This window comes from Galeopterus variegatus, unplaced genomic scaffold (assembly GCF_000696425.1).
Source record: "Galeopterus variegatus unplaced genomic scaffold, G_variegatus-3.0.2 Scaffold139, whole genome shotgun sequence".
Taxonomy (NCBI): domain Eukaryota; kingdom Metazoa; phylum Chordata; class Mammalia; order Dermoptera; family Cynocephalidae; genus Galeopterus; species Galeopterus variegatus.
Genome location: NW_007726250.1, coordinates 304,519 through 329,428, shown reverse-complemented (window position 1 = coordinate 329,428; position 24,910 = coordinate 304,519). Strand labels below are relative to the sequence as shown.

General features: G+C 36.8%; 1 protein-coding gene across 18 annotated transcripts in view; it reads right to left on the bottom strand.

The window, feature by feature from the left end:
• Window positions 1-24,910, bottom strand: part of RBFOX2 (RNA binding protein, fox-1 homolog (C. elegans) 2) — a 203,882-nt gene that overhangs the window by 67,693 nt on the left and 111,279 nt on the right. For 2 of the 18 annotated variants that reach the window (XM_008590072.1, XM_008590036.1), the window contains exon 1: window positions 18,091-18,479. The exons of 12 other annotated variants lie outside the window; for them this stretch is intronic. In XM_008590072.1, coding sequence (XP_008588294.1) covers window positions 18,091-18,117 — 27 coding nt within the window. In that variant the 5' untranslated portion in view covers window positions 18,118-18,479. Of the gene's footprint in view, window positions 1-3,094; window positions 3,167-14,265; window positions 14,386-18,090; window positions 18,480-24,910 lie in introns of those variants that run through there. 4 more of the 18 variants (XM_008590050.1, XM_008590005.1, XM_008590027.1 and 1 more) reach the window with 4 other exon arrangements.

Genomic DNA, 24,910 nt, shown 5'->3' with positions numbered 1-24,910 from the left:
ACATCAACTCCTCTAGGTTTCTTTCTTTTTTTTTTTTTTCCTTTTTGTCTTTTTTACTGACCGGTGACGGGATCGCAACCCTCGGTGTCGCACCCGTACCGGGGACCAGCAACGGGATCGCAACTCTCGGTGTTGCACCCGCACCGCGCTCAGCCAGGGAGCGGGAACCGGTCTCCACATGGGATCCGAACCCTCGGCGGGAGCGCCACTGCACTCCCAAGCGGCGCACTATCCATTGCGCCACTGGGCCGGCCCTCCTCTAGGTTTCTGATTCACCCAAATAGTGGAAAAAAGCATTTCCTCCTCTTAGCCCCGCTCTCCCCAACACTTAAATCTTTTATAGCACTTATTTTCTATTACAATTATTTGTTTACACGTCTGTGTCTTTATAGAACATGAACTCTTTGAGGACAGGTCAAATTCATCTTTGTATCCCCAGTGATTGCCTTAAAAGCTCTCAAGAAGTATTTGTTAAAGGAATAAAAGAAGTATTTTACAATCTAGTAGGGTATATAAATAACTACAGACTTTTGTTACCTTTTAAAAAGTTATAACCAAAATGCTAAGGGAATATAGGAAGAGACCAAAACCCAGCATGGGGAAACAAAGGTGACATGAAGAAGGGAAGACAAGGAAATCAGTTTAGGACACTACAAACTTCGAAGGGAGTGATCATAATGCGATGAACTACAATAGAGGCAGAGGGATATATATAGATTAGGGGATGGTGCTAAAAACAATCCAAAGGTAGAATCAGCAGAACCTGGCAATGGGCATGAGGGAATTTTGGAAGACTTCAATCCTAGGGGACTATATGCTAATGGAGAGTGAGGTGAGAAAGGATGGGAAAGGAGAAAAGATCAATTCTAGCAATCCAATAGGATTATCCTGACAAACTAATTAGATTTTATCTTTTAATATTTAAAGTTCATTCCTTTTTCCAAATGCATTCCAAAAGATCTTTAGGGTGTTTTTGGTAATTCATTTTTCCTTCTTAAATTTTATTTTATTTTTTATCAAATTAATACATGCAAATCAAACAGGTACAGAAGATCTTATGATGAAAACTATCAATCTCCTATTCTTTCCTCCACCAGTCCTCTGGGGAGTGACCCTCTTTTAATGGTTTCTTTAAAGGTAGAGGTTCCAAGGCCAGAGGCTGCGATTAAGGGGTTACTGACTCCTCAGACCACTCCCAGGCTTAGGCAACACACCTCTCTGTGCAGATCTGTGTACAAAGTGTAGGACTTGCCTCCCCTGAGACCAGTGAAGTAAGGGGTTGAGTTAACTATCTGTATGGCAGACTTTGACCAAAAGTTGGGAGGAGCAGATGGGAAGAAACCAGCTGATGAAACACCTCTCCACACCACCTTTCGATGGACTGGCCAGAGAAACAATAGTTCTACACAACCTCCCTGAACCCTTCTATGAAACCAAGCAATCAGCAATGTCTGTTAGAAAGATTGGGCCGGCCTTTCTCCCTTATTTCATTCTACTTACTCTCCTGCTTTCCTGAGATTGTACTCCCCAATAAAGTGTTAGCACGTAAGGTTTTGTCTCAGGCTGTTTTCTAGAGACCATGGCTAAGAAAATCATCTGTGTCTTGTCTCTTGTATTTTCCATCTTGGTGTCTTAAACCTCTCCATCCTGGGAGACTATCTCCAACTATATATGTATTTTTACCCTCATGTTTTCTTTTGACAATCATGTTCTTAATCTCTAACCTTCTTTTGCATTCTCTTTAATTGTACCTAGTACTGGTTTTATGAATGTATTATCTTCTGGAATCTCCAAGTATATTATTAGTTAGGAGGTTTCTTTAAAGTTTTCTTCTGTTCTTTGGGTTACCTGCTTCCCCTAGTGTCAGGTTTTTTGTTTCAACTGGTATCTTTCATGCTGAAAGTTCCTCTCAGGCTTCTAATGATCCTCATGCACCAGTGACCCAGGTAGAAGGACTTGGTTAGCTGGTGTGGGTTTCCTCTGCTAATCTGTTTTCTGATTAAGTCTCTCCCTGGAATTAAAATTTTAACTGGGAACTTTACTTAGGGGATAGGGAAGAGCATGTCACTGGCAGCCTTTTTTTAGTGTAAGCTGCTAGGAAAGTGTGGAATGCACTTACTCGATACCCCAAATATTAGACTAAAGGAAGGGGTGCCAACAACGAATGCGAAAAGAATTAAATTCCTCAAACGTTTCGATCAACTTCTTTGGAGACAATCATGGTTTTTTGTTTTGTTTTTGTTTTTCCTTTTTTAATGCAGTAGATGCTGGCTAATTCCATTGCGAAGGAGTTGGAAAGGCTTGTGGCAATGTCAGGTGGTTGAGTTATCCCCTACATAAACACCAAATCCCTGTTTTCTGTCCCTTCTTCACTTTTGCTCAGAGAGCCTCTTCAGGGTTCTTGCTGGGCGGACTGGCTTCCACTCCACTAGCAGACTGCTTGTCTTAACTGCCTGGCTTTAGCTTATCCTCCATTTCACATATCAATTGGTCCCCATTTGCTCGAACTTTTCCAGAAATTTGTTTAACTCTCTTTTTTATTAGTAATATCCCTCTTCACCCTTTTCTATTTGCTACAACTGATTTATTTCATTTTGTACTTCTATACAGTATTTCAGTGGAATCTTATAAGAGCTGGGAGGCAACTGAAAGCATCTATTATCCTGACTCAGAAGTCATAATTTATTTTCTGCGAAAGAAGATTTCAATCATAGTAGGCTCCTGAATTCCAGGTTCCTTTAAAGATTTCAAGAATGTTAAGGAACTATGAAACTTCTATGTTTCTTTAAAATAGCCCTTTAGTAACACTAAGATAAAAGTAAAATTAGAGAAGATTAAAAGGAAAGTGAAAAGTGTTTACTACAATTCTTGAAACAGCTTTGCATTTATGCTTTAATAAATTAGGGATACTTAGATTTTAGGAAACAAAATAATTCAGAGAAGTATCAGAACTAAATATGTGCTGTAAGTCATAGTCCAGATGCTACAAGTACACTCAGCCCTATGCTAAATATTATTCTAAATCATGTCAAATATAAAAGATTTGCAAGTGTCTAGCCACTCTCAGAAAACAAAAGAAAAATCAAGTATTTACCAGTTAGAATGCCTAATTCTTCACCTCCCTCCTTCTTCATGAATACAACAGGGGCCAAGATCAGAACACAGTCTAAAGGGAGGAAAACAATCCTGTTACCCCACTTATCTCTAACAAATGGATCAATAAGGCATGCCATGAACTCTGATCCTTCAGTCAGGAAAGGCAATAAAATATAAACCAGTGATTGCAAAATTTAATCCTTCCTCACAATGAGACAAACCTAGAGAAGAAATTAGAGTCATATGTTAAAAGAACATAAAAAAAAAACTATCATAAATAAATTTATTACTGAAAAGGAAAACCTGTATCAGAGTAAGGGAGGATATTCAACTTAAGAAAGCTGGCTTGTAGAAAACTGAGATTGGAGATCTGAAATCAGCTACTAAGAGCACTAAAAAGGAGCTGTCTATACTTCAGTCACTGCTTAGTAATGAAAAGATTTCCTACGAAAGTCAAGTCAATGTTCAAAAAACAAAAACAAAAAATCTTAAGGCATACTTAAAAAAAAAAAAATACCAAGGGCATATCTATTTCTTCTCACCACTTACAATCTTCCTCACCTAGAACTTCAATATTATCACTACCAAATCAACTACACTATACAGCTTCACTCAAGAATAATTTTCTGGGCTAGCCAGTTAGCTCACTCAGAGTGCAGTGCTGATAACACCAAGGTCAAGGGTTCGGATCCCCAGACCAGCCAGCCACCAAAATAATAATAATAATAATAATAATAATAATAATAATAATAATAATAATAATAATAATAATAATAATAATAATAATAATAATAATAATAATAATAATAATAATAATAATAATAATAATAATAATAATAATAATAATAATAATAATAATAATAATAATAATAATAATAATAATAATAATAATAATAATAATAATAATAATAATAATAATAATAATAATAATAATAATAATAATAATAATAATAATAATAATAATAATAATAATAATAATAATAATAATAATAATAATAATAATAATAATAATAATAATAATAATAATAATAATAATAATAATTGTTTCATTCTACTTACTCTCCTGCTTTCCTGAGATTGTACTCCCCAATAAAGTGTTAGCACGTAAGGTTTTGTCTCAGGCTGTTTTCTAGAGACCATGGCTAAGAAAATAATTATTATTATTATTATTTTCCAGCAAAGAATGGCAGCCAAAGATACTTGAGTTTAATTTTTTAAAATTTTCCCTTTCAGGAATGAGGAGGCGTAAGGACCTGATATTCTAGCCTCTGTAGAATAAGTGTCTTTTGTTGAAGGTTTGAATTTCCTAAAAGATGTTCTGACAGTAGAAGAAACACCACACAATGTAAAAGTGAGTTTTAGCTCCAGTTCTGCTATTACCTTGCTATACGGCCTTGGACAACTCACTTCCTCTCTGGATCTGGATCTTGATTTGTAAAATAAAGTTCACTTTAGCTCTAAGAATCTATGATTCTGTCATAAAGGCACCTTACCCAAAGGATACAGCATAGTAAAAAAGAAACATTAGGTATATTACCATGTGAAACTAAGTATTTTCTTATGTAACAGAGAGAATCAACAAATGTCATTAAGTGGTTTATCTGTTCCCATGCCCCAAGTAGCTAAAAGCTACTCTAGAGTCAAAACTTTTGGATTTCTCTCTTACCCTGCACATATACTCTTCATGTGAATACTAAGCTGTCAAACTGTAAAACCTCTGTGCTGAGTTAAAATTTTAGGAAACTAAAGTTGTATATCAAATAGTCAAATCGACCAATCCTTTACTTATCCCAGAGGAACTTAAGGCTCCAAGTAAATTAGCAGACATTTCTAAAAGTTTTGGCCAAAGGTAGGTTATGGAAATTTGGTAGAGGAAAGTAGAGCTGATGTAAAGAAAAAGTTAAATTAAATATTAAGGTCTGTATTCTTTATACTATACTTAACGTCATGACTACCATCCAAAAAAAAAAAAAAGGCTGAAATAGTATAAACTTTGGAAAGATAAACATGGGTTCAAATCCAGGCTCTGCCATGTACTGTGTGACCCTCGATGAATCACTTAACCTCTCAATACCTCAAGTTTTTCATCTGTAAAATGAAAAGAAGATCACTACCTAACAAGAGTACCTACAAGAATGAACTGAGATCATGTATACGAAATTCTTTGTTTCTGACTTTAAAAAAAAAAAAAAAAGGTGGTGGAGATAATAATCACCATTATTGTGAAGGAAGAAGAAAAAGGGGAAAGAGTACATAGTCCAAAACATAAACACTAACAGCTGAGTTCTAAGCTTAAAATTCTCTACATCTAAAAACAAGTCACATCAACACAAGGATAAGAGGGAAAAATCACATTCCTACTAAAGGATTTACATAAAACATAAGCTAAGTGAAATTAAAAACAAAAAACACAAACATTCCCTGTTTCTCAAAAATGTCCCCTGGTTTTAACTGAAGTTAAGAAAGCTCTAAACAGTGCTATCCACATTCTGTAATTCCATAACACCTTCCCATTGAAATTTTTAGGTAACTTGATTACCATTTAAATAGTAATGAATATGGGCCGGCCTGTGGCTCACTCGGTAGAGTGCGGTGCTGATAACACCAAGGCCACGGGTTCGGATCCCATATAGGGATGGCCGGTTCGCTCACTGGCTGAGCGTGGTGCTGACAACACCAAGTCGAGGGTTAAGATCCCCTTACCGGTCATCTTTTAAAAAAATAAATAAATAAATAAATAGCAATGACTGAAAGAGTCTAAATATTACTTACTGATGTATTCTAAGTTTTCATAAAAGTTTGGAGCAATGATCGTTTCCACAGTCCAAAACGCCCCTATCTTCTACAGTGTTTAAGCAAACAAATGGTACTTTGAATTCTCTCCTTCCCTATTCTGCTAGAATTGAGAGGACAGATAATACACAAGAAAAAAAAGGATCTTTCTCCTTTTCTACAATAGAATAAATCACATTGAACTACAAAACCACAGACACCCTATTTTCCCTGTGTTTTTGTCCATGTATTTCTGCTAATGAACCATTTTTACGTTAATTATATCAGTCTACACTCTGTGAAACTACCACTAAACCACACTCAGTACTAAATAATTTGATTCTAAATTCAGATGTCTCGCATAACTCGTGCAAATAAACACAAACAAAACAATATATGCCATAGCCTTTCTTCCCATCCTTTCTAGATCTGCCAGACTTCTCCGTTTTTTTTGTTTTTTTGGTTTTTTTTGGTCTTTTTTCGTGACCGGCAACGGATCGCAGCCCTCAGTGTCGCGCCCGTACCGGACCGGGACCGGCCACGGGATCGCAACCCTCGGTGTTGCCCCCGCCCCTCACTCAGCCAGTGAGCGGCCGGTCTGTACGTGGGATCCGAACCCTCGGCGGGAGCGCCACCGCGCTTCCCAAGTGGCGCACTGTAGCAGTGCGTCACCGGGCCGGCCCCTGCCAGACTTCTCAAACTAATTCTTTCCTCATATAATCTTTTTTTTTTTATTACTGATTATGCATATTCATGGGGTACAAAGCTGACTGTCACGACCTGTGTCCCAGATGTGATGATCAGATCAGTACTATCAGTATGCCCATTACCACAAATTGCCATTATTCCCCGTGTCCCCATGCAACCTCTCCCCGACCTCCCTTCCCCCTCCCCACCTCCACCACTGGCAACCCTAGGTATGTTTTCTGTGCAAGTCCAAAGCACCACTGTGGTCTGTCAGTCTTTCCTTTTTTCTCTTAGCTCCCACTTATGAGTGAGGACATCCTCATATAATCTTTGAACAGCACTTTACTGACATCATATTCATGTAATTTACCATATCCCACCTTATAAGTATTCATGCACCTATGCTTTCTTCCCTAATACTTCTTGAAATTACTGTTTGATATTTGTCCATAAATTAATAATACGTTAAATGAGACACCACTTAATTTTCATTTAAAAATAACTGGTCTCTCTTCTGCTTCCAGTCAAGATGGAGTAATAACAACAAGATTTATCTTGCTGCTTCAAATAACTAAAAAACAGAACAAAATACATGAAACAACAACACTCAAGACATTGTACAACAGTCAAGGAAGGTCAGTGGTCCCTGAAACAAGAAATAAGCAAAGTGAAGGACACAATTGCCCCAACTTACTGCCTGGAGAAATTCTCCAGAGAGGGGGACACAAGCAGAGCCTGGTGGGCTCCATGAATGTAGGAGATAGAACTAGGAGTCAGGGGAAGCCAAGACAGCTAGAGTTCACAGAGGAGAGTACTGTAGAAGAGGAAGTGCAGAGAAAGATCTACGGAATGTCCCCCTCAATCACTCAGTTGAGTAAGATCACCACATGTATGTGTGAAACTTACCAGAGGCTGGGGAAAGAAACAACCAAAATAAATACAAAAAACAGTACTAAAAGTTAACACTGTGCTGGAAATAAAGCCTGTTCTTAACAGCCAGAGTGGAAAATCTAATGATGTAAGGAACACCGGTTAGAGTACAAAAAAGAGTCTTGCCTCGGTAGCAGGGAAAAATTAACCAGAGACTAAACACAGCTCTGGACCTGTCTAACAAAGCTTAAGAACAAGACCTAAAAGGATCAAACTATTTCTAAGAAACTTAAGCATACCATAGATAAAGCTCAAGAATATTTACAGAAATAGAAAACTATCTAGTATCCAACAAGGAAAAATTGACAACGTCTGGCATCCCATCAAAAATTACCAGTCAAGTGCTCGTTCCAGCAGCACATATACTAAAATTGGAATGATACAGAGAAAATTAGCATGACACTGCACAAGGATGACATGCAAATTCATGAAGCATTCCCTATTTTTTACAATTAAATTTTTAAAAAATAAAATAAAAAGATTAACCAGTCATGCAAAGAAGCAGAAAAATATAACCCATAATGCTGAGAAAAAATAGATGAATCACAACTGACCCAGAACTAATACATATGTTAGGATTAGTAGACAAGGACATTAAAACATCTGTATTCCATATGTTCAAGATGTGAAAAGGAAAAAATGAGCATGTTAAGAAGAGACATGATAGGTATAGAAAGATCCACATCAAACTTCTAGAGATGAAAACTATAATGTCTGAGATAAAAAAACAAACTGGATTGGATGAGCAGCAGATTAGATATTACAGAAGAAAAGATTAGTATACTTGATGACACCATGATAGAGGTTCTCCCAAAAGGAACATACAGAGAGGGAAAAAGATTGAAAAAAACAAATGAACAGTGAGCCTTAAAAATGACATGGAATGGTTATGGTGCGATATATATCTGGGTTGCCAGCTTTTCAAAAATAGTACACAAAGAATCTTACTCTCGGTCATCTCGAGTGGAAGGAAAAGGAGAGAGGGAGATGGCTGTACTCAATGTACCACATTCGGTATACTCACCATAGGATGCCAATCCCTAAAATTTCATTGTTACCTTTGCACTTCTCTTTGCCATCCCCTTCTTCCCTCCTTCTTGCCTTCCCAGGAGGCTAGAGCTCCTATGCCATTTGCCCTCATGCTATCTTCTGGACAAGTAAAGTCAAACATGTTATAAAACAAAACTTAGAGCAAAGATATAATACTTAATATTCATGATTGACATTTTTACTGTACATACGCAGACTTCCACTACAACATCTATAAGAGTTTTGTATGTCCCCCAAATAGTAGCTTATTCCCAAATCCCCCTATCTTCTGGCGATAAGAGCATCCATTTCGCTAACTATATTATGTTTTAAGAATCAACTGATTTAAATAATAAGCATTTGAATATGAGTGATTACCCAATTTTACTCTCCAATTTTGTATTTCAAAAGAGGACCTTGTCAATGAATTAACAAGTTAAAATTTATTATTACATTCAACAGATATTTGCTGGATACTAAAGTTGAACCAGACATGGTAATAAACACTGGTGACATAGTTCCAATCCTGAAAAAACCTACAGTCTGATGGAAAAAACAGACAAATATACCCACAATTATAGTACTATATAACATGGGCTAAAAAAACCAAGACATATACAATGCTAATGAAGCACAAAGCAGGGACAACTCTGAGATAGTGTAAGCTTTCTGAAGCAGGTGAAGTCTAAGCTGAATCTTTAAAGACAAGAAATTAATCATGTGGGAGAAAAAAGCATTCTGACCCAAAGTAATAGTACATGAAAAGTAATATATAAAAAATACATGAAAAGAAGGTATACAATACGGCATATTTGGGGAATTGCAAATAGCTCAGATTTGCAGGTGAGGTGGAGGGAGAAAGGAAGTGAAGAAAAAAGAAACTCCATATTTTCTGGGGGAAGGGGGGAAATGAGAGAGCAAATCATGGGTTTCATTCAAACAGAAATCCAAGATGACCTGTCAAAACTACTCAAAACTGTGTCCCTGTCATCAAGCTATATGGGAAAACCTTATCTATACTTAAAAAAAAAAAATCTTGAGAACCTGTATCCCAGGGATCAGCAAACCATAGCTTGTGGTCCAGAGCTAGTCTACCACCTATTTTTGTATAACCTGCAAGCTAAGCATGATTTTTACATTTTTAAATAGTTGAAAAAAACAAAGGAAGAATATTTTGTGACACATGAAATTCAAATTTCAGTGTCAATAAATAAAGTTTTACTGGAATACAACTACACCCATTCATTTACATGTGGTCTATGGTGTCTTAAGTGCTACAACGGCAGAACTGAGAAGCTGTGACAGAGACAGCATTGTCCATAAAGCAAAAAATATTTACTATCTAGCCATTTACAGAAAATTTGTGGATCCTTACTCTAAGTTAACAGTCTTTCAAAATCTAATCTCTTCACTTAAGTCCCATTTTATCACTTAAAAAATTTTATAAGGAATCTCATAATCAACATTAGGTATAAGAACATAATTATATAATTTGTGGATATAAAAGTATTCATTTATAATTTTGTAAAATAATTACTGATTTCCATTATGGTGTTTTCTGCTTAACTATTCCTTTAAAAATTAAGTATCAAAATTTGGTTGCTGAACTTAATTCTGTAATTCTGAATGAATTTATTATCTTCGGTTACATGATTTCAAGTTATAATTTTAAAAAACTGTCTTTCCCTTTGGCAATATCAATCTATCTGTAGCTATTTCCTAAGTGATTCATTAAATAAGAAATGTGAATCTAATATTTTGAAACTGACAGGCCTTTAAAAAAAATGCAAGAGGCAAGATTAAAAATAATATGCCAAAGTAAGCTAACCTAAAAATATTTCTATGGCATTTGTTTTATAATATGTATTATTAAATCAGAATATTTTTCAAGGTCTTAATTTAAATCTATATTGTATCTTCTATTTTCAATAGAAAATAAGACCACATTTTACTGTTGCTACTGATCCAAAAGGCCCTATAATTCCCAGTTCTGGGTTGTCAACGCTCTCAAAATAATTTCAATATCTCAAGGGAAGTGATCAAATTTACTTTTGCTGATTTCCAATATATCATTTGTCAATTCAACAGGCATCTTCAAAACAGTATTGAAAATCTCAGTGATAGTAACCTGAGAGATCAGAGCAAGTCCCAGAGTTAGAAGAAAGGTAGATTCTTGCCAATCAGCTGACATGCTTTATTATGGAGCAGAAAAATTGGGGACTAATTTTTACTTAGGAGTTAAAGGCAATATCCCTTCATTTCTGACGTTATAAATTGCTGGCAACACATAATAATAAAGTACAAAATCAAGTAAAGTCAAACATGCTATAAAACAAAACTTATAGCAAAGATATAACACTTAATATTCATAACTGATATTTTTACTTAGACATAAATGGTAAAGCATTCATATAAATTAATGCAATTAATCCAGGACAGTAAAGATTCTGGAAATCATAGGTTTTCATCTCTATAAGTAATAATTCAAGGAAGTAGGAAAAATGAGCAGAGACAACAGTTTAAAGGGAACATTCAGCAGTATCTTCAAATATTTGGTTTTCATGTAGAAGAGATTACTTAGAGTCATTCTTTGTGACTTTAGATGATAGAACTAGGAAGAGTAAGAAGACAATGCTAAAAAACAGATTTCAGTTCACCAAAGGTAAAACTTTTCTATTTTTTAACAGCCAACAACGGAATTTTATCTCATAAGGCTGATACTATAATGTAATGGATGAGCATGTGGATTTGGAATTAAATAGATTCCAGGTTTGAAACCTAACTCTGTATCCACAGTCATCAGTTCTTTGACCTCTACAATCTTAAAGTCTCATCCAAAAAATAGGGAAAATACCACCTACCCCAAAAGGTGACTGACAAGTGGGAATGAAAGGTGTGCCACAGGTCTTGACCACGCCCCCTTCCTCCTTTCTCCTCCTCTCACCATATCCCTCTCCCCCTCCCTCTCACATCTTAAAATGTAAAAAATAATAACAATAATAAATTAAAATATTAAAAAACAAATAAGCAAAAAAAAAGTGACTGACAAGTAATACTGGATATGAATATAATAATTATGTTTGTAAATGTGATATGTATATAAAATTGACTGGTGTAAAGTACATATGCAGAAACAAAAAAGTTATTTTAATAACAGCCATTGTTTGTGGTGATTAAAAACAGGGATGCTGGAGCCAGACTCCTTGGGTTTAAATCCTGGTGTTGCCATCTTGTGCAAGTTACTTAACCTCTCTGTACCCATTTCCTAATTTCTGCTATATGGACATTAATAGTACTTATAAGGCTGCTGGAAGGAATAAATGATTCAAATGTAGGGCATTTAAGATAGTGCTTAATGCACAGTATGTACTCTACAATGTCACCTATTATTATTATGTAATGTTATATTAATAAATTCATCTTATTCAAAGTGAATTCATTATTGCAAGCGTTCTATCAAGGCCTTGAACAAGTCAGAGATGGAAATTCCAGAAATGAATCAAAAAGTCTCAACTAAATTAATTCATTCACACATTCAATAAATATTGACCAGATATCTAATACCCACAAGGGGCATAAGAGTACAGTGGTTAAAAGTATGGATTCCCAAGGTAGTCTAACTGTATATGAATCCCCACAACATCTCTCAGTAGCTGTGTAAACTTGGGCAAGTTACTCAACCACTATACGCCTAGTTTCCACTTTTGTACAATGGGAATAATAAAGTGTTGTTGAGAAGATTCAATGAGGTAATGAGGTAATGAGGAAAAGTGCTTAGAACAATATCTGATATTAATACATCATCATCACATATAAGGATTAGCTATTATAATATGACTGTGCCGGGTGCTATTCTAGACACTGGGAATAAAACAGACTGCTGACAAAGTCCCTGACCTCATGGAGCTTATATGCTTAGGGGAGGCGGGGGTTGGCAGGAGACAGACAATAAACAAGTATACATATAACAAGTAATGATACGCATTACAGTCTGTGACAAGTGAAGAAAAAAGCAGGATAAAGGGACAGGGAAATGCTATAAGTAACATTTGAGAAGTTACATTTGAGTAGAGCAAGCTATATGGATATCTGTGTAAAGAGCATTTCCGTCAGAGAGAAAAGCAGAAGGAAAAGTCCTGAGCTGGAAGGTGCAAGGTGTGATAATGCAAAGAGGTCAGTGTGGATGGAGTGAAATATGGAAAGAAAAGAGGCAGCAGCAGATGAGGCTGGATCATGCAGGGCCTTAGAGACCTTTGTAAGGAAACAGGATTTTCTTTTGAGTCAGAAGGTAAACAATTGTAAGGTTTAAGCAGAGATATGACAAAATCAGACTTACATTTTAAATGATTCACTCTGGCAATGACCTCTAATGAATTATCTGGCTCTAAGGTTTCCTGAATTTAATCGTTCTAATAGTAACAAGGGAACATTTAAGAGTCTGGGAAATGGAAATTATACATCCTGATGGCAGACTGCAGCATTTCTGACTGCTTAGAAGAGGCTGAGAGCCCTCAAAGCCCAATAATAAAAGTGCTACAATCAAAACAGCAAAGCATTTACTGCAGGGGAGCATTCAATTTGTGCTTAGTGGACCTCATATACAAAGTGTTGTGAAGAAATGTTCAAGATTTGACAGTTGTTTTGGAATGCTGAAAAAAATGAGTGAGGAATTATGGCTCCAGAAGGGAAGCCTTGGGACAGCAATGTCAGATGCCAGACAGAAAAGGTATACCAGGAGACTGGGAGACTGGGGTGGGCATAGGGGGGCTATATCATCAGCATGACTGGTTCCTAGTAATATCACGAATAGATGTCCAAGAAACAACCCAAGGTAGGAAATAATTTCTTAAATAAATTCAAAAGAGGTATGAAATTGTTCCCATATGATAATCTGTGTAGATATGAGTTTGGAATTTCTCAGGGAAGAACATACAACTGAAGGAACAAAACCAGGAATTTCAGTGTATGCCCTGTCACTGAGAGGGATGAGGAATGTCATCGCCTTTCAACATGGAGATGTCCTCTGTAACAATACAAACTTAAATAGCAGGTTGTCAAATGCTAAGCTTACCTAGTCTCAACTGCAAAACTTAGGAAAAAGATAAAGAGAAAAGTTACTAGATGACAAGGGGAAAAAAGTGTGTGGCTGTGGGGTTCTGAGAAGAAAAACCATTTAATGAATCAAAATTACTCAAATTTCATCACAGCTCCATTTATGGAATTCTGGGTATCTTTTTAGGAATGCTAAGTAATTTTAAGAATAGCAATACTTTTCAAGAGCCAGTCTTGGCCTTGGCAAGGAAATGGTTATAAATGAAGATATGGAGCAGAGTAGAATTCAGAAAGAAACCAAATCTCTGAAGAAAGTGAGGCTTTTGTTATTGTTGTTCATTGTAAAGAAACATAAATTTAGTCTCCAACCCACAATCCCCACCTATCTCTCATCTTACCCTGAATCCTGCTCAGCCCACAGAAAGTGTAAAGTGTGCCAAAACAAACAGTGTGGGCTGCAGCTCTGTGGAAGAAAGGTGGGATAGGTTTGGGTGGAAAGAGAGCACAACTGGCAGGTAACCAAATGGAATCGCTTTAAAGCAACGCTACAAAATGGAGACTAAATCTGAGGACTTCCAGAATTCACAGAAAATGGGATGTACTTAGCAACATCAAAGAATAGATTCCCTACCCAATTCGTTTCAAAAAACTAAACAAAAACAGAAAGGATAGGAGAAAATGAAACAAAGCGAAACATACCTGCTCTCTTATCTGTCTTTAATTAAAGCATAAAATACCCTCCCTCTTCTCTTCTCCCAACCACCCAGGAACAGAAGAGCGAACTGGCAGCAGCTCAGGTGAAAGACTTCAGCCTTCCAGCTACAAAGAGGGGAGATAGCAAACAATGGAACTGGTGATTCATTACAAAAGAATACACTCCAGAGCGGCCTGCTGCCACATGGACTCACGGCACTATTTAAAGGAACAGCAACCCCCTTTTCCAACCTCCCTTATTCTTAACACCTTCCCTCCTCTTGGTCTTGATGGAAAACAGATTTTGAAGAAAATGCCAGCAAAGCACTGAGCTGTCCAAGAAAGGGAGGGCTTTGTATTCTACAGAAACTGGCAGTCTTATACCATAGTAAAGTACAAAAATTTTCTTTCACATCCATACTGTAAAATCTTTTCCTCTCTGCCTAGTATATTTTCCCTTTTGACAATAAATAGTATAACTGAGTTTCAGTCTGGCTAAACTTTTTTTTTTTTAACTAGTTACAGTTGAAGTCATTTGCAATTTTGTTTTTCTAATTTAACACATATCACGAGAATTATTTCTATTTCCTTCACTTTATTACTCATTGTTACCTTCATACACGTGAAAAGATACAACAATTTGTTTCACATGCTCAAAAATAAGAGGGGACCTCAGTGAAATACTCCTAAAACATACATGAACAACAGATAGTTATTTTTTAAATGTTACATGAGCATGTCTGTCTACTATATTAGAATTTTGTGATGAATTTACCAACTGATTACATTTTGTAAATGACATAGCGGTTTGCTAATTAAGACAAAAACAAGCCTAATAAAACTAGAGTATATGTAATAATAAAGCACACACACTGTGCAAATACCGATATTGATTTAGTACTGTATGATGAAAATGTCATCCAACGAAAGCCCTTCTTCCACCAACTGAGGGATGGAAATTAGTGACTACAGAAATGGTGCGATCTGAAGATGTAAAGAAATTAGGTTGCAAGATGATGAAACATCTTTCTCTTACTATACTAGTTAAGATGCTAAGTATTATTAAAAACTAATTAACTTTGATAACCCAGCCCTAACCAGTGTAGGCATTTTATATCCAGAAAGCTACGTGACAGGTCATTATCAGATATTGGTATTGGATGTCTGACTCAAAAGAATACAACAAAACAAAACACAAAACAAAATCACAGGACAAATGAAAGATCTGCCCAGCTGGTTGTTTCCTTAGATTTTTTTCCTTAGATTATTAACAACTATGTACATTACATTAACATAGAAAGTGCATACACCAAAACAAATATGCTGGAATATTCAAATGCACAAATTTAACTTTCTTTACTTTCCAGGGTGGGCGAAAACTAGTTCTTTCCTTCAGCATTCAGCACGTCCTTAGAAAATATAACAACTTAAATTTATCTATTAGAGTTCTTAACTACCAGAAAATCTCTCTCTCCAGTTTTCCATTTATTTTTTCTACTTCATTCTTAAAATATAGTTTCCTTAAATACTGACTAATACACAATATTAATCAGTGCACAAGCATGTGCATTCTAACTTATGCTGCCACATACTCACCAGCTCCTCGAGAAACTAAGAGGAATGTTCCAAGAGACCACAGAAAACTCATTATAAAAATTCCTAGTTTACCTAATTCCTTCACTGATTTAAAAACACACATAATGAAAAGTCAAGTAGTTGAAAAGCCTTCAGTAATAGCTGGGAAAGAAGAGAGCTGTTACACTCTAACATTGCCAGTTTATGAAAATTGAATGAGGGCTCTAAGGTTAAGCAAGTATCACTTCCCAAGCAACAAAGAGAATCAAAAAATAGGTTTTCTCTTTTTTTTAAAAAAAGATGACCGGTAAGGGGATCTTAATCCTTGACTTGGTGTTGTCAGCAAAGTGGAGAAACCCTTGAAATATTTCTCTTCCACTTCTTAGCCTCTCATCATCAGTCTAATGAAATCTCTTGATATCGCTTTATTTATTTAAGTGGAGAAACCCTTGAAATATTTCTCTTCCACTTCTTAGCCTCTCATCATCAGTCTAATGAAATCTCTTGATATCGCTTTATTTATTTTCTAAGGTTAAGCAAGTATCACTTCCGAAGCAACAAAGAGAATCAAAAAATAGGTTTTGTCTTTTTTTTAAAAAAAGATGACCGGTAAGGGGATCTTAATCCTTGACTTGGTGTTGTCAGCACCACGCTCACCCAGTGAGCCAACCGGTCATCCCTATGTGGGATCCGAACCCGTGGCCTTGGTGCTAACAGCACCGCACTCTCCCGAGTGAGCCACGGCCGGTCCCCCAGGTTTTCTCTTTTACGGATATTAAAAATAAATAAATAAAGCGATATCAAGAGATTTCATTAGACTGATGATGAGAGGCTAAGAAGTGGAAGAGAAATATTTCAAGGGTTTCTCCACTTTCTAAAAAAGGGAGGGGTTTCTTAATAACCTCCAAACTCAGATCTGGTGAAAAATTACTTTGGAAAGATAATTTCTTTGAAACTTCCCTTTCCTCTGGGTCAGGATGGAAAAATCTCCCTCTAGGTTTCCCTCCTTCCAAACAGCACTGCAGGGCATTACATAACATTTAACTGAACAGGATTCCAGTTCCTAAAATGATGCCTCTATCCTGACAGCTAGCTGATGCTCTCGCCCTCCGGTGGTGACTTGCAGAGGAAAAGAGAAGAGTGAATACAAAAAAAGGGCAACCTCCTTAAAAGGAAAGCACTGTCCAGTGATGAAATTTCCCTACAGAGCATAAAAGCCTGATGTAAAACTGATCCTAGGTCTGAGACTAAAGGACTTGAATGTTCTATAATGCAAATGATTTCCCACTGATAAATCACAGGCTCATCATTCCCTCTCAACCGATACATAAAGAAAAAAAGGGTAAAGAAGCGTACAGAAGGGTGCCAATGAGAAAAATAGCCCTGCCAGGGAGAACTGTGAAAGAGCATTCACCTTTCCATTTGTCAGGAATGACTTGCTAAAATGCAGATTAGATATTGCCTGGCATAACCAGAAAGGTGGAGAGAAAGGAGAGAGAACAGGAGAGAGGGAATGGGAGAGAAAGAGAGAGAAGAGAGGAGAAAGGTTTTCCATTTCTTACTCCCTCTCCTTCAAATATCTTTTAAAGCCTGTGTGACTGTCATTTATACATTTAGATTTGTTCTTCTGTAAGGGAGGGCTCTACCTGCCTTTGCTACACCTTGATGCTCCAACGGTTTGTACTGAAAATATTCTTTGCCAATAACAAAGCCATGAAAATGAAACATTCTTTCCTAACCTTCATTTTTAATAAGCCGTTTAGAGCGAAGGCAGAAAAACTGCAATTGCATAGCCAATCCTGAGAAGCCAAAGTGAATCAGGAATCAGATTTCCCTATAACACAAATTCTTCGGCAATTCTTAAAAGGAAGCCAATCTCTCTCCCCTCTTTTTGGCAGTCTACAAGAATCTCTTCCTACCTCTGCAGTCTCTCTCTCCCTCCCTCTTCTCAGAACCAAGACAAAGAGGTAGACAAATCCCCACAGGGTCTTTCCTGAGCTACAGCTGCACAGTACAGGAAACAGGAATCTGCTATGGAGCTGAGGGAAGGGGGAGAAAAAAGGATACGGATGCATAACACATACATACACGGACTCGACAGACACAGACCAACACTTTTCAGCTGATAACAATAAATCTGGCCTTTTCTAAGAAGGCAAGAACAATTAAAACTCTGCTTACTGTACCCCACCCCCAAACCTTTATTTAGATCCTAGAGATAAGAAAAGACACATACCAAGGAAACACAAGTCTTACCTGAGTTACCATTTTCTTTTTCTCCATAAACCAAACGGAATAGACGGTAAACCCTTCAAAGCAGCCGTGCTGGGGCACACCTCCCCAGCTTTCTTTTCACCCCCCTCCCCCCCCAACCAAGCTATTTAAGGGTGGGTAATTGATCTCCCTTTACACTGTTTTCCTCCCTTTTTCTTTCTAATGTTTCTTCCTTTCTTTTCTCTTCCTCTCTGGCAGTCTCTCCCCCTCCTTTCTCCAGCTCCCTCCCATATCTTGGGCAGATGGCTGAAGGAAGCCCCACCCCTGAATGCCTAAGGTAATTAATCAGAGTAGAGCCCCACCTCTTCCTCCTCCCCACACCCCCGCCCAGCAGACTGACATCTCCCAACTCCAGAAGCAGGCCTGCTGGAGAATGGCAGTTTGGTGTGCGCTTTGCGCACGCGTGTGTTTGTGTGTCTGTGTGTGTGTGCGTGTGCGTGTGTGTCTGTGTGTGTGCGTGTGTGTGTGTGTGTGTGTGTGTGTGTGTAGGGAAGGAGGGGGGAGAGAGGGAGGGGCAGGCGCCATGTGCAGGCATATTTTAAGGATGTGATGGTACCATTAATTATATAGCACTGGAAGCATTCATAGCAGCTTACATAGTTAATACAGATTTAAAATATTCCAGCAATGAATATCTGATTCTAAATAAGAAAAAAAAAATTTTTTTTTTAATCTTTCACTGATGTACAGTTTATAGACATAGTGGATTTAATGAAAGATGCGAAGAAGTGAAAAGCTGCTGAATAACCACAGACTGGAAGGTTTTTCAGGCAATAGGAATGTGCAAGAACTTGCTTATCCTGGAAAGCTAAACCAGCCTAATGAGGGTAAAGGACTAAAAGAGAGGAGGGAGGTAATTTCATGTGCTTATTTTTTCTACTGTAAAAAACCAAGGGATTCTGGAAAAGTTGTCTACAAATATAACTGCTTAAGAAACTTAAGGTGTATACAAAGGTGTATACAAATTTGACTGCTTAAGGCTTCCCAGCTTCATTAAAAATTCTGGCTAAATAAGAATTCACCCTTTATATTTCCCAGCCTTCTGTGTTTCAGTTTCTATTGAAAAAAATAAATCTTTTCTTAAATACACACTGAACATCTGTGTCATTATTGTAAATAGTAACTGTTACTACAGAGTGCTATAAATATAAATGGTTTAGGAGAATGTTTATTGGAATAAGTTTCTTTAAAGTTCGCTTATTAAGAAGATATGATGACAAAAGCATGGAAGATATGGTTCAGTCCAGAAGTCCTGGTATAATTCTGCCCTTTACTAGTAATCTTGGAAAAGTCTTTAACATCTGAATATAAAGTTCATAATCTCCCTACCTTATATTATTAAATATTCAAATAAAATAATCTGTGAATATTTGATAAGTTTATGATTTTTATCACTGGTCTCATAAAAATTAAGATTTTCTATCTTTTCTTAGTGTTCTAATAAGTAAGATCCCATTATAAAGGATTTATTACATATTTTAGTTATGCTATATTATTGTTATAATCTCTATTAGGCTACTCAAAGATCAGAGATTAATTCTAAAAGTAAGCTTCCTATTTCTTAAACAAACACATAAAGGAATCAAAATTCAACATCACAAATCACACTGAGAACATATAGTTTTTTGCTGTCTCCAGGAGGACTGTTTGGCAGAATGTAGAACCAGGCTTTTTAAAATGTGCTGTATAATATCATTCACTGGCATATTGCCAATGCAACACCATCATGCTCTCTCTAAATTAATAATCATTTTAACAATTCTGAAAAGAACACAGGAACTACAAAACCATCTGTAGAACCTGGAGAAACTGACACAATCACAGCTATTTACTGAGTGCCTACAATATATGTCAGGCACTATTTTAGGCATTTTACAGATACCTGTTGGAATAATCCATAATATATAAAGAAATAGGTACAAAAGAATGGGATCTTCAAATATTAGAAAAAAATATTTTGAGAAATGCAATAGATTTCTAGCCCTGTTCTTATTTAACACTTTAAAAAATGATCTTAAAGACAGAACATACATACATGAGGGTACTTCAGAAAATTGATGGAAAAAATAGAATTAAAAGATAATACAAATATTTCCATGCATTTCTGAAGTACCCTCATAGTGCTCTCTGAATTTGCAACTAACAGCCAATCAGGAGATAAAAAGTCAAATCTTTTTAAACACAAAGTGAGTAAGCAGAAAAGGTATAGGTGAGTTTCCCTGGAAGCCAGAGTAACCCAGTATACTTTTGGAAAAAATCTAAATCACATTTATGGGATAATTGTGTTTTCAGTTCTAATATATGAAACGAACCTGAGAATCACCATATACCATTCTCTGAACCCACTTGTCCCTTACATTACCGTTGGCAAAAAGCCTCGAGCACCAAGTAGACTCTCCCACTCCCTGTCCACCCCACCACACCTATTCTTAGAAAAGCCTCAGCTGCCCTGCCTCTTGGGTGTGACTGCAGCCTCCACACATCTTGGAAAGAGACAGGCTCCAAGAGATTTTTTTTTTAATAAAAAGGCAAATGAGGGATCCCTGCATGAGAAAAGTCCAGGACTAGAATAAAAATTTCCTCAGGCCCAAGATTCATGTCACTTTTCTACATTTACGACCAGAACCAGAGGTTTTCAAAAAGTTCATGGAAAGATTCATATTATCTTTTAATCCTATTTTCCACCAACTTGTAGAAGTACGTTCACATTTCATACTGCAAATAATAGGCTTAAAAACTACCACAAGAATGTGTTGGTATGAGCTAAAAATAAAAAATATTAAAATGATTTTTATAAACTAACTGAATGACAGGATCATAATGAGCACTGGACTAGCTCTATGATATTTTGAAGTGTGTGTCCCTAACTTTAAAGACTGGCATTACAGAGGACAATTTGCTCCCTGATGCCCAAGAGAGAGAAGAGCAATTGAACAGCCTGGGTCTGACCCAGTAAGACAACTGTACTCCCCTGGTGGCTGAATGTGCCCAGTAATACACCAAGGAGAAACTCATTTTAAAGCATTTTCTCTGTGTGTGTGTTTGGGAAGGGAGGGACAGGTGTGGGTTGGGATGATGGGGAGGTAGACAGGCAAATACACAATAAGAATGTCAGCTAAGGGAGAAAACCATGTCCACTTTCATGAATCAATCCCCAGCTTCCAGCACAGTGCCTGGGACATAGTAGGTACTTGAGAAATATTTGTTAAACAAACAAATGAAGGAAAGGGGCACTTCTCCTGGTTGTCCCAATTCCTTGATTGTTTCCTCAGTGTTTCATGCAATCTCCAGAACCCCATTTTCTTTCCCTCATATGACTCAATTTAAATATTTCTTATTGAAGTCACCAAAGACCTCCAAATGATGACCAAAAGCAATGGACATTTTGTATCCTGACTTATCTATGGCATTTGGCATTCTCTCCTTTGTGAAACTCTCACTCTCAGCTTTAAATGATACCAGTCCTTTCTGACTTTCCTATTTCCCTGTTCACTCCCTACCCCATCTTTCTCTTCTGCCTCTGCCACCCTCTGAATATTGGTATTGATTGAAATGCCGTCCTCAGACATCTTTATATTGCACACTAGAGGTTCTTAACCCAAGGTGTATAGTTCCTCACAGAGGCAACCTAAAAATGTGTTTTATGATGTGCATTTCTGTGCAGTGAGGACCCATAGTATTCTTCAGATTCTTGAAAGGGTTTAAACCTCAAAGAAGTCAACACTACTGAACACATTTGCTCTAGGTGTCCTAACTCATTCCATCACTACAATTACCACCCATTTACCCTGATGACCTCCACATTTCCATTTCTAAAACTAAATTAAACTCTCAAAATTGAATCATTGATTCATTTAACAAACATCTGAGTGCCTACCACGAGCCAGGAACTGTTCTAGGTACTGGGGGAAAATAGAAATGGACAAAGGAAATAAAAGTCCCAAATATGTGAAGCTTGGATTCTTGTACTCATTTTACCATGTTTGTTTTCTTGGTGAATAGGTAAATTTCATAACAGGTAAAATAGCTATCATTTCTTGAGAAAGTCTGTGGTTGCTTATTATTAGGCAACTACATACATTATTAGCTCACTTCATCCTCACAACAATGATATTTTAATCTCCTTTTAGAGATGAGGGAATTAAGGCTAGGTGAGGATATGTATCTTGCCCAAACTTACCCAAGCTAGCAAGCTGCAGAGCTCAGATTCAAACCCAAATCTGATGGAAAGTCTGAGGTCTTTCCAAGACTCCTCCTTCTTACTCAACACCACACCTGATGAGAACGAAATCCTTTTGATTTCTCTAGGTCTGTCCTTTCTGTCCATCCTTATCACCACAGATTCAGTTCTGACCTCATTATTCTGTATCTAGCTTCCTACTTGTCTCTCTGCCGCCCTTCTACCACTCTTCCCATCCAAGCTTCTCACTACTGCTGGAGTGATCTTCCTAAATGAAAATCTCATTAGGCCACTTCCCTGACTAAAACCCTCAACTACTCCCACACCCTACAGAGGGAAAAAAAGTCCTAACTCTTAAGCAGGAACCTAAAATAAAATCTGGCTTCAGCGTGCCTGTCCAGAGAGTCACTGCATGTCCTCCCTGCCCTTGCCACATTGAGCAAACTGCAGTTCGTTCCTTGACAACACCATGTTTTTGTTCTTATTCCTTTGAATATGGCCTCCTATCTGGCTAATTCATCTTTCAAGAAAGGCTTTCCTAACCCTACCTGCTCTCACATGTGGGTTAGGTACACCTTATCCACATACATACTTTACCTTAGTACCTAATCCATCGTACTGAACTGCTGGAGTTATTATTTCTGCATAACTATGACTAGATTGTGAACAGTCAGAGTAGAAATTGTGTTTTATAACTACCCCCAGTTCTTAAGCCAGAGCCTGAATACATAGTAAATGAATAAAAGTTTGTTCGCATCAAACAATAATGCCTTGATTTCTATCTCTAGCCATTATTTACCCATACATGGGTACATAAGAATGAAGAGTATCTAGCTATCGAAATGTTATAAAAGCATTCTTTCTCTCAAGAATGTACTTGGAGATATCTTCAAATTTATAAATTTATTTCAGTAGCTTCAGTATCTTTTAGAAACTTGAGGCTGAAAGAAAGATGTACAAAAAGAGTGGGACAAAGGTTTTATTTTCAACTTTCTTAGAAGAGTTCAGATTCTAGACAAAATAATACCCACTCATTAAAAAAACAAACAAAAAACCCGCAACTTTAGTTGTTGTTGCTCTTCAAAATTCTACACAGATGTGACTCAACTTCCCTACCTTCCACCCATGAACCAACAATGCAATAAAAGCAGACCCAAGAGTCCCTGACCAGAAGGCAGGGCTTGCTCGTAACTTTCCCAGGCTGCCTCTGACACCCAAGTGAAAAGCAACATTAAAGGGATAGCATTTCCTGCAATCATAAAAACCTGTTAGTATAAAAGCTCCTCACAGCATGCCCCCACACAATAACTTTAACTAAGTGTAAATAACAATTTACACCTAATAGATATTAAACACCTTTCCAGAAGCAACTCTAACACAATTCCATTTTTAATTTCCTTTCCCCCATTATTCCCTTTTACATAAATGAAACCAAATTATAGCTAACTCTATTATTTCCCTAGCTTCTTTTCCCTAGTTTAGGCAGAGTTCAGTTATACAGAGCTCCCTGTAGAAAAAAAAGTAAGAGTGGAATTTGAAATAAACTGCTTTAGACCTTATATGCTTATAAAAAAAACCAAATAATTCTCATTTTTATTTCTTGTTCCCCCAAATCGAAACTTTAGAACAAGACCACAAATAAACACACTAAGACATCAGTGAGAACAGAGAAATTATACAATATTATTTTGTAGGTTAATATCTGGCTTTGGGAAACTTACTCATATCTTTAAGACACCTCAAACCCTAGACAACTAGAGTCATATATACAACTGAAATTATGTATATATTCTCTGTATTCTGTAAGATTAAGGAAAAGGTTCTCAGACAAATATTAAAAGGAATAGGATATAAACAAATTTACCAATACTGGAGAATCAAGAAAATAATTCATGATTAACCTGTGAAAACTGAAATGTGCTCTCTCTCTAATACCAAAAATATGCCATCGCTCTATTATTAAATTACTGGTGACTCTGCTGTCTTGTTCACCACTATATCCCTGTTCCTGGCACAGTATCTGGCATATGGTAGGTACTAAAAAACATTTGGAATGTAATCAACTAATTCAGAATGAGAAATTAAAGAAACTATATATCACTCTACATCAAAGTCATCTTCCCACAAAGAACTGGACAGCCTATCAGCTATTTCACCCTAGCATTTCACAGACCAGAGCATACTTTGCTATCAAAAGTACCTTTCAGATAGGTAACTTTCTGTCTCTCAACCTTCTGGATGCCTAATATCCTTAAACTGTCCTTGGCTATCCTAAACATCTCATATCAGGACACTTTACTACACTTCCAATTATTTAAGACACTGCTTCCTCTTCCTCTAACTGCCCCATTTGCCACCTGGGTGACAGATTAAGTGAAAGTGCCTAAGGAAAAACTGTGATGACAGACAATACCCCTAACTTGAAACGACAGTTACATTTTAACCATCCAGTCAGAGGTGGTAAATGTTTAACCCAGAAGAGTGTCTATAAAAATTAATTCAGGAATAGTTTCTTAAATAGATTTTTCTGAGTAGGGAAACTACGCTCATCGTCCTTTAAATTATATCTAGCAAGCCCCAACCTATTTACTCCACCTGTATTTTAAAGTGATTTGGCCCAGA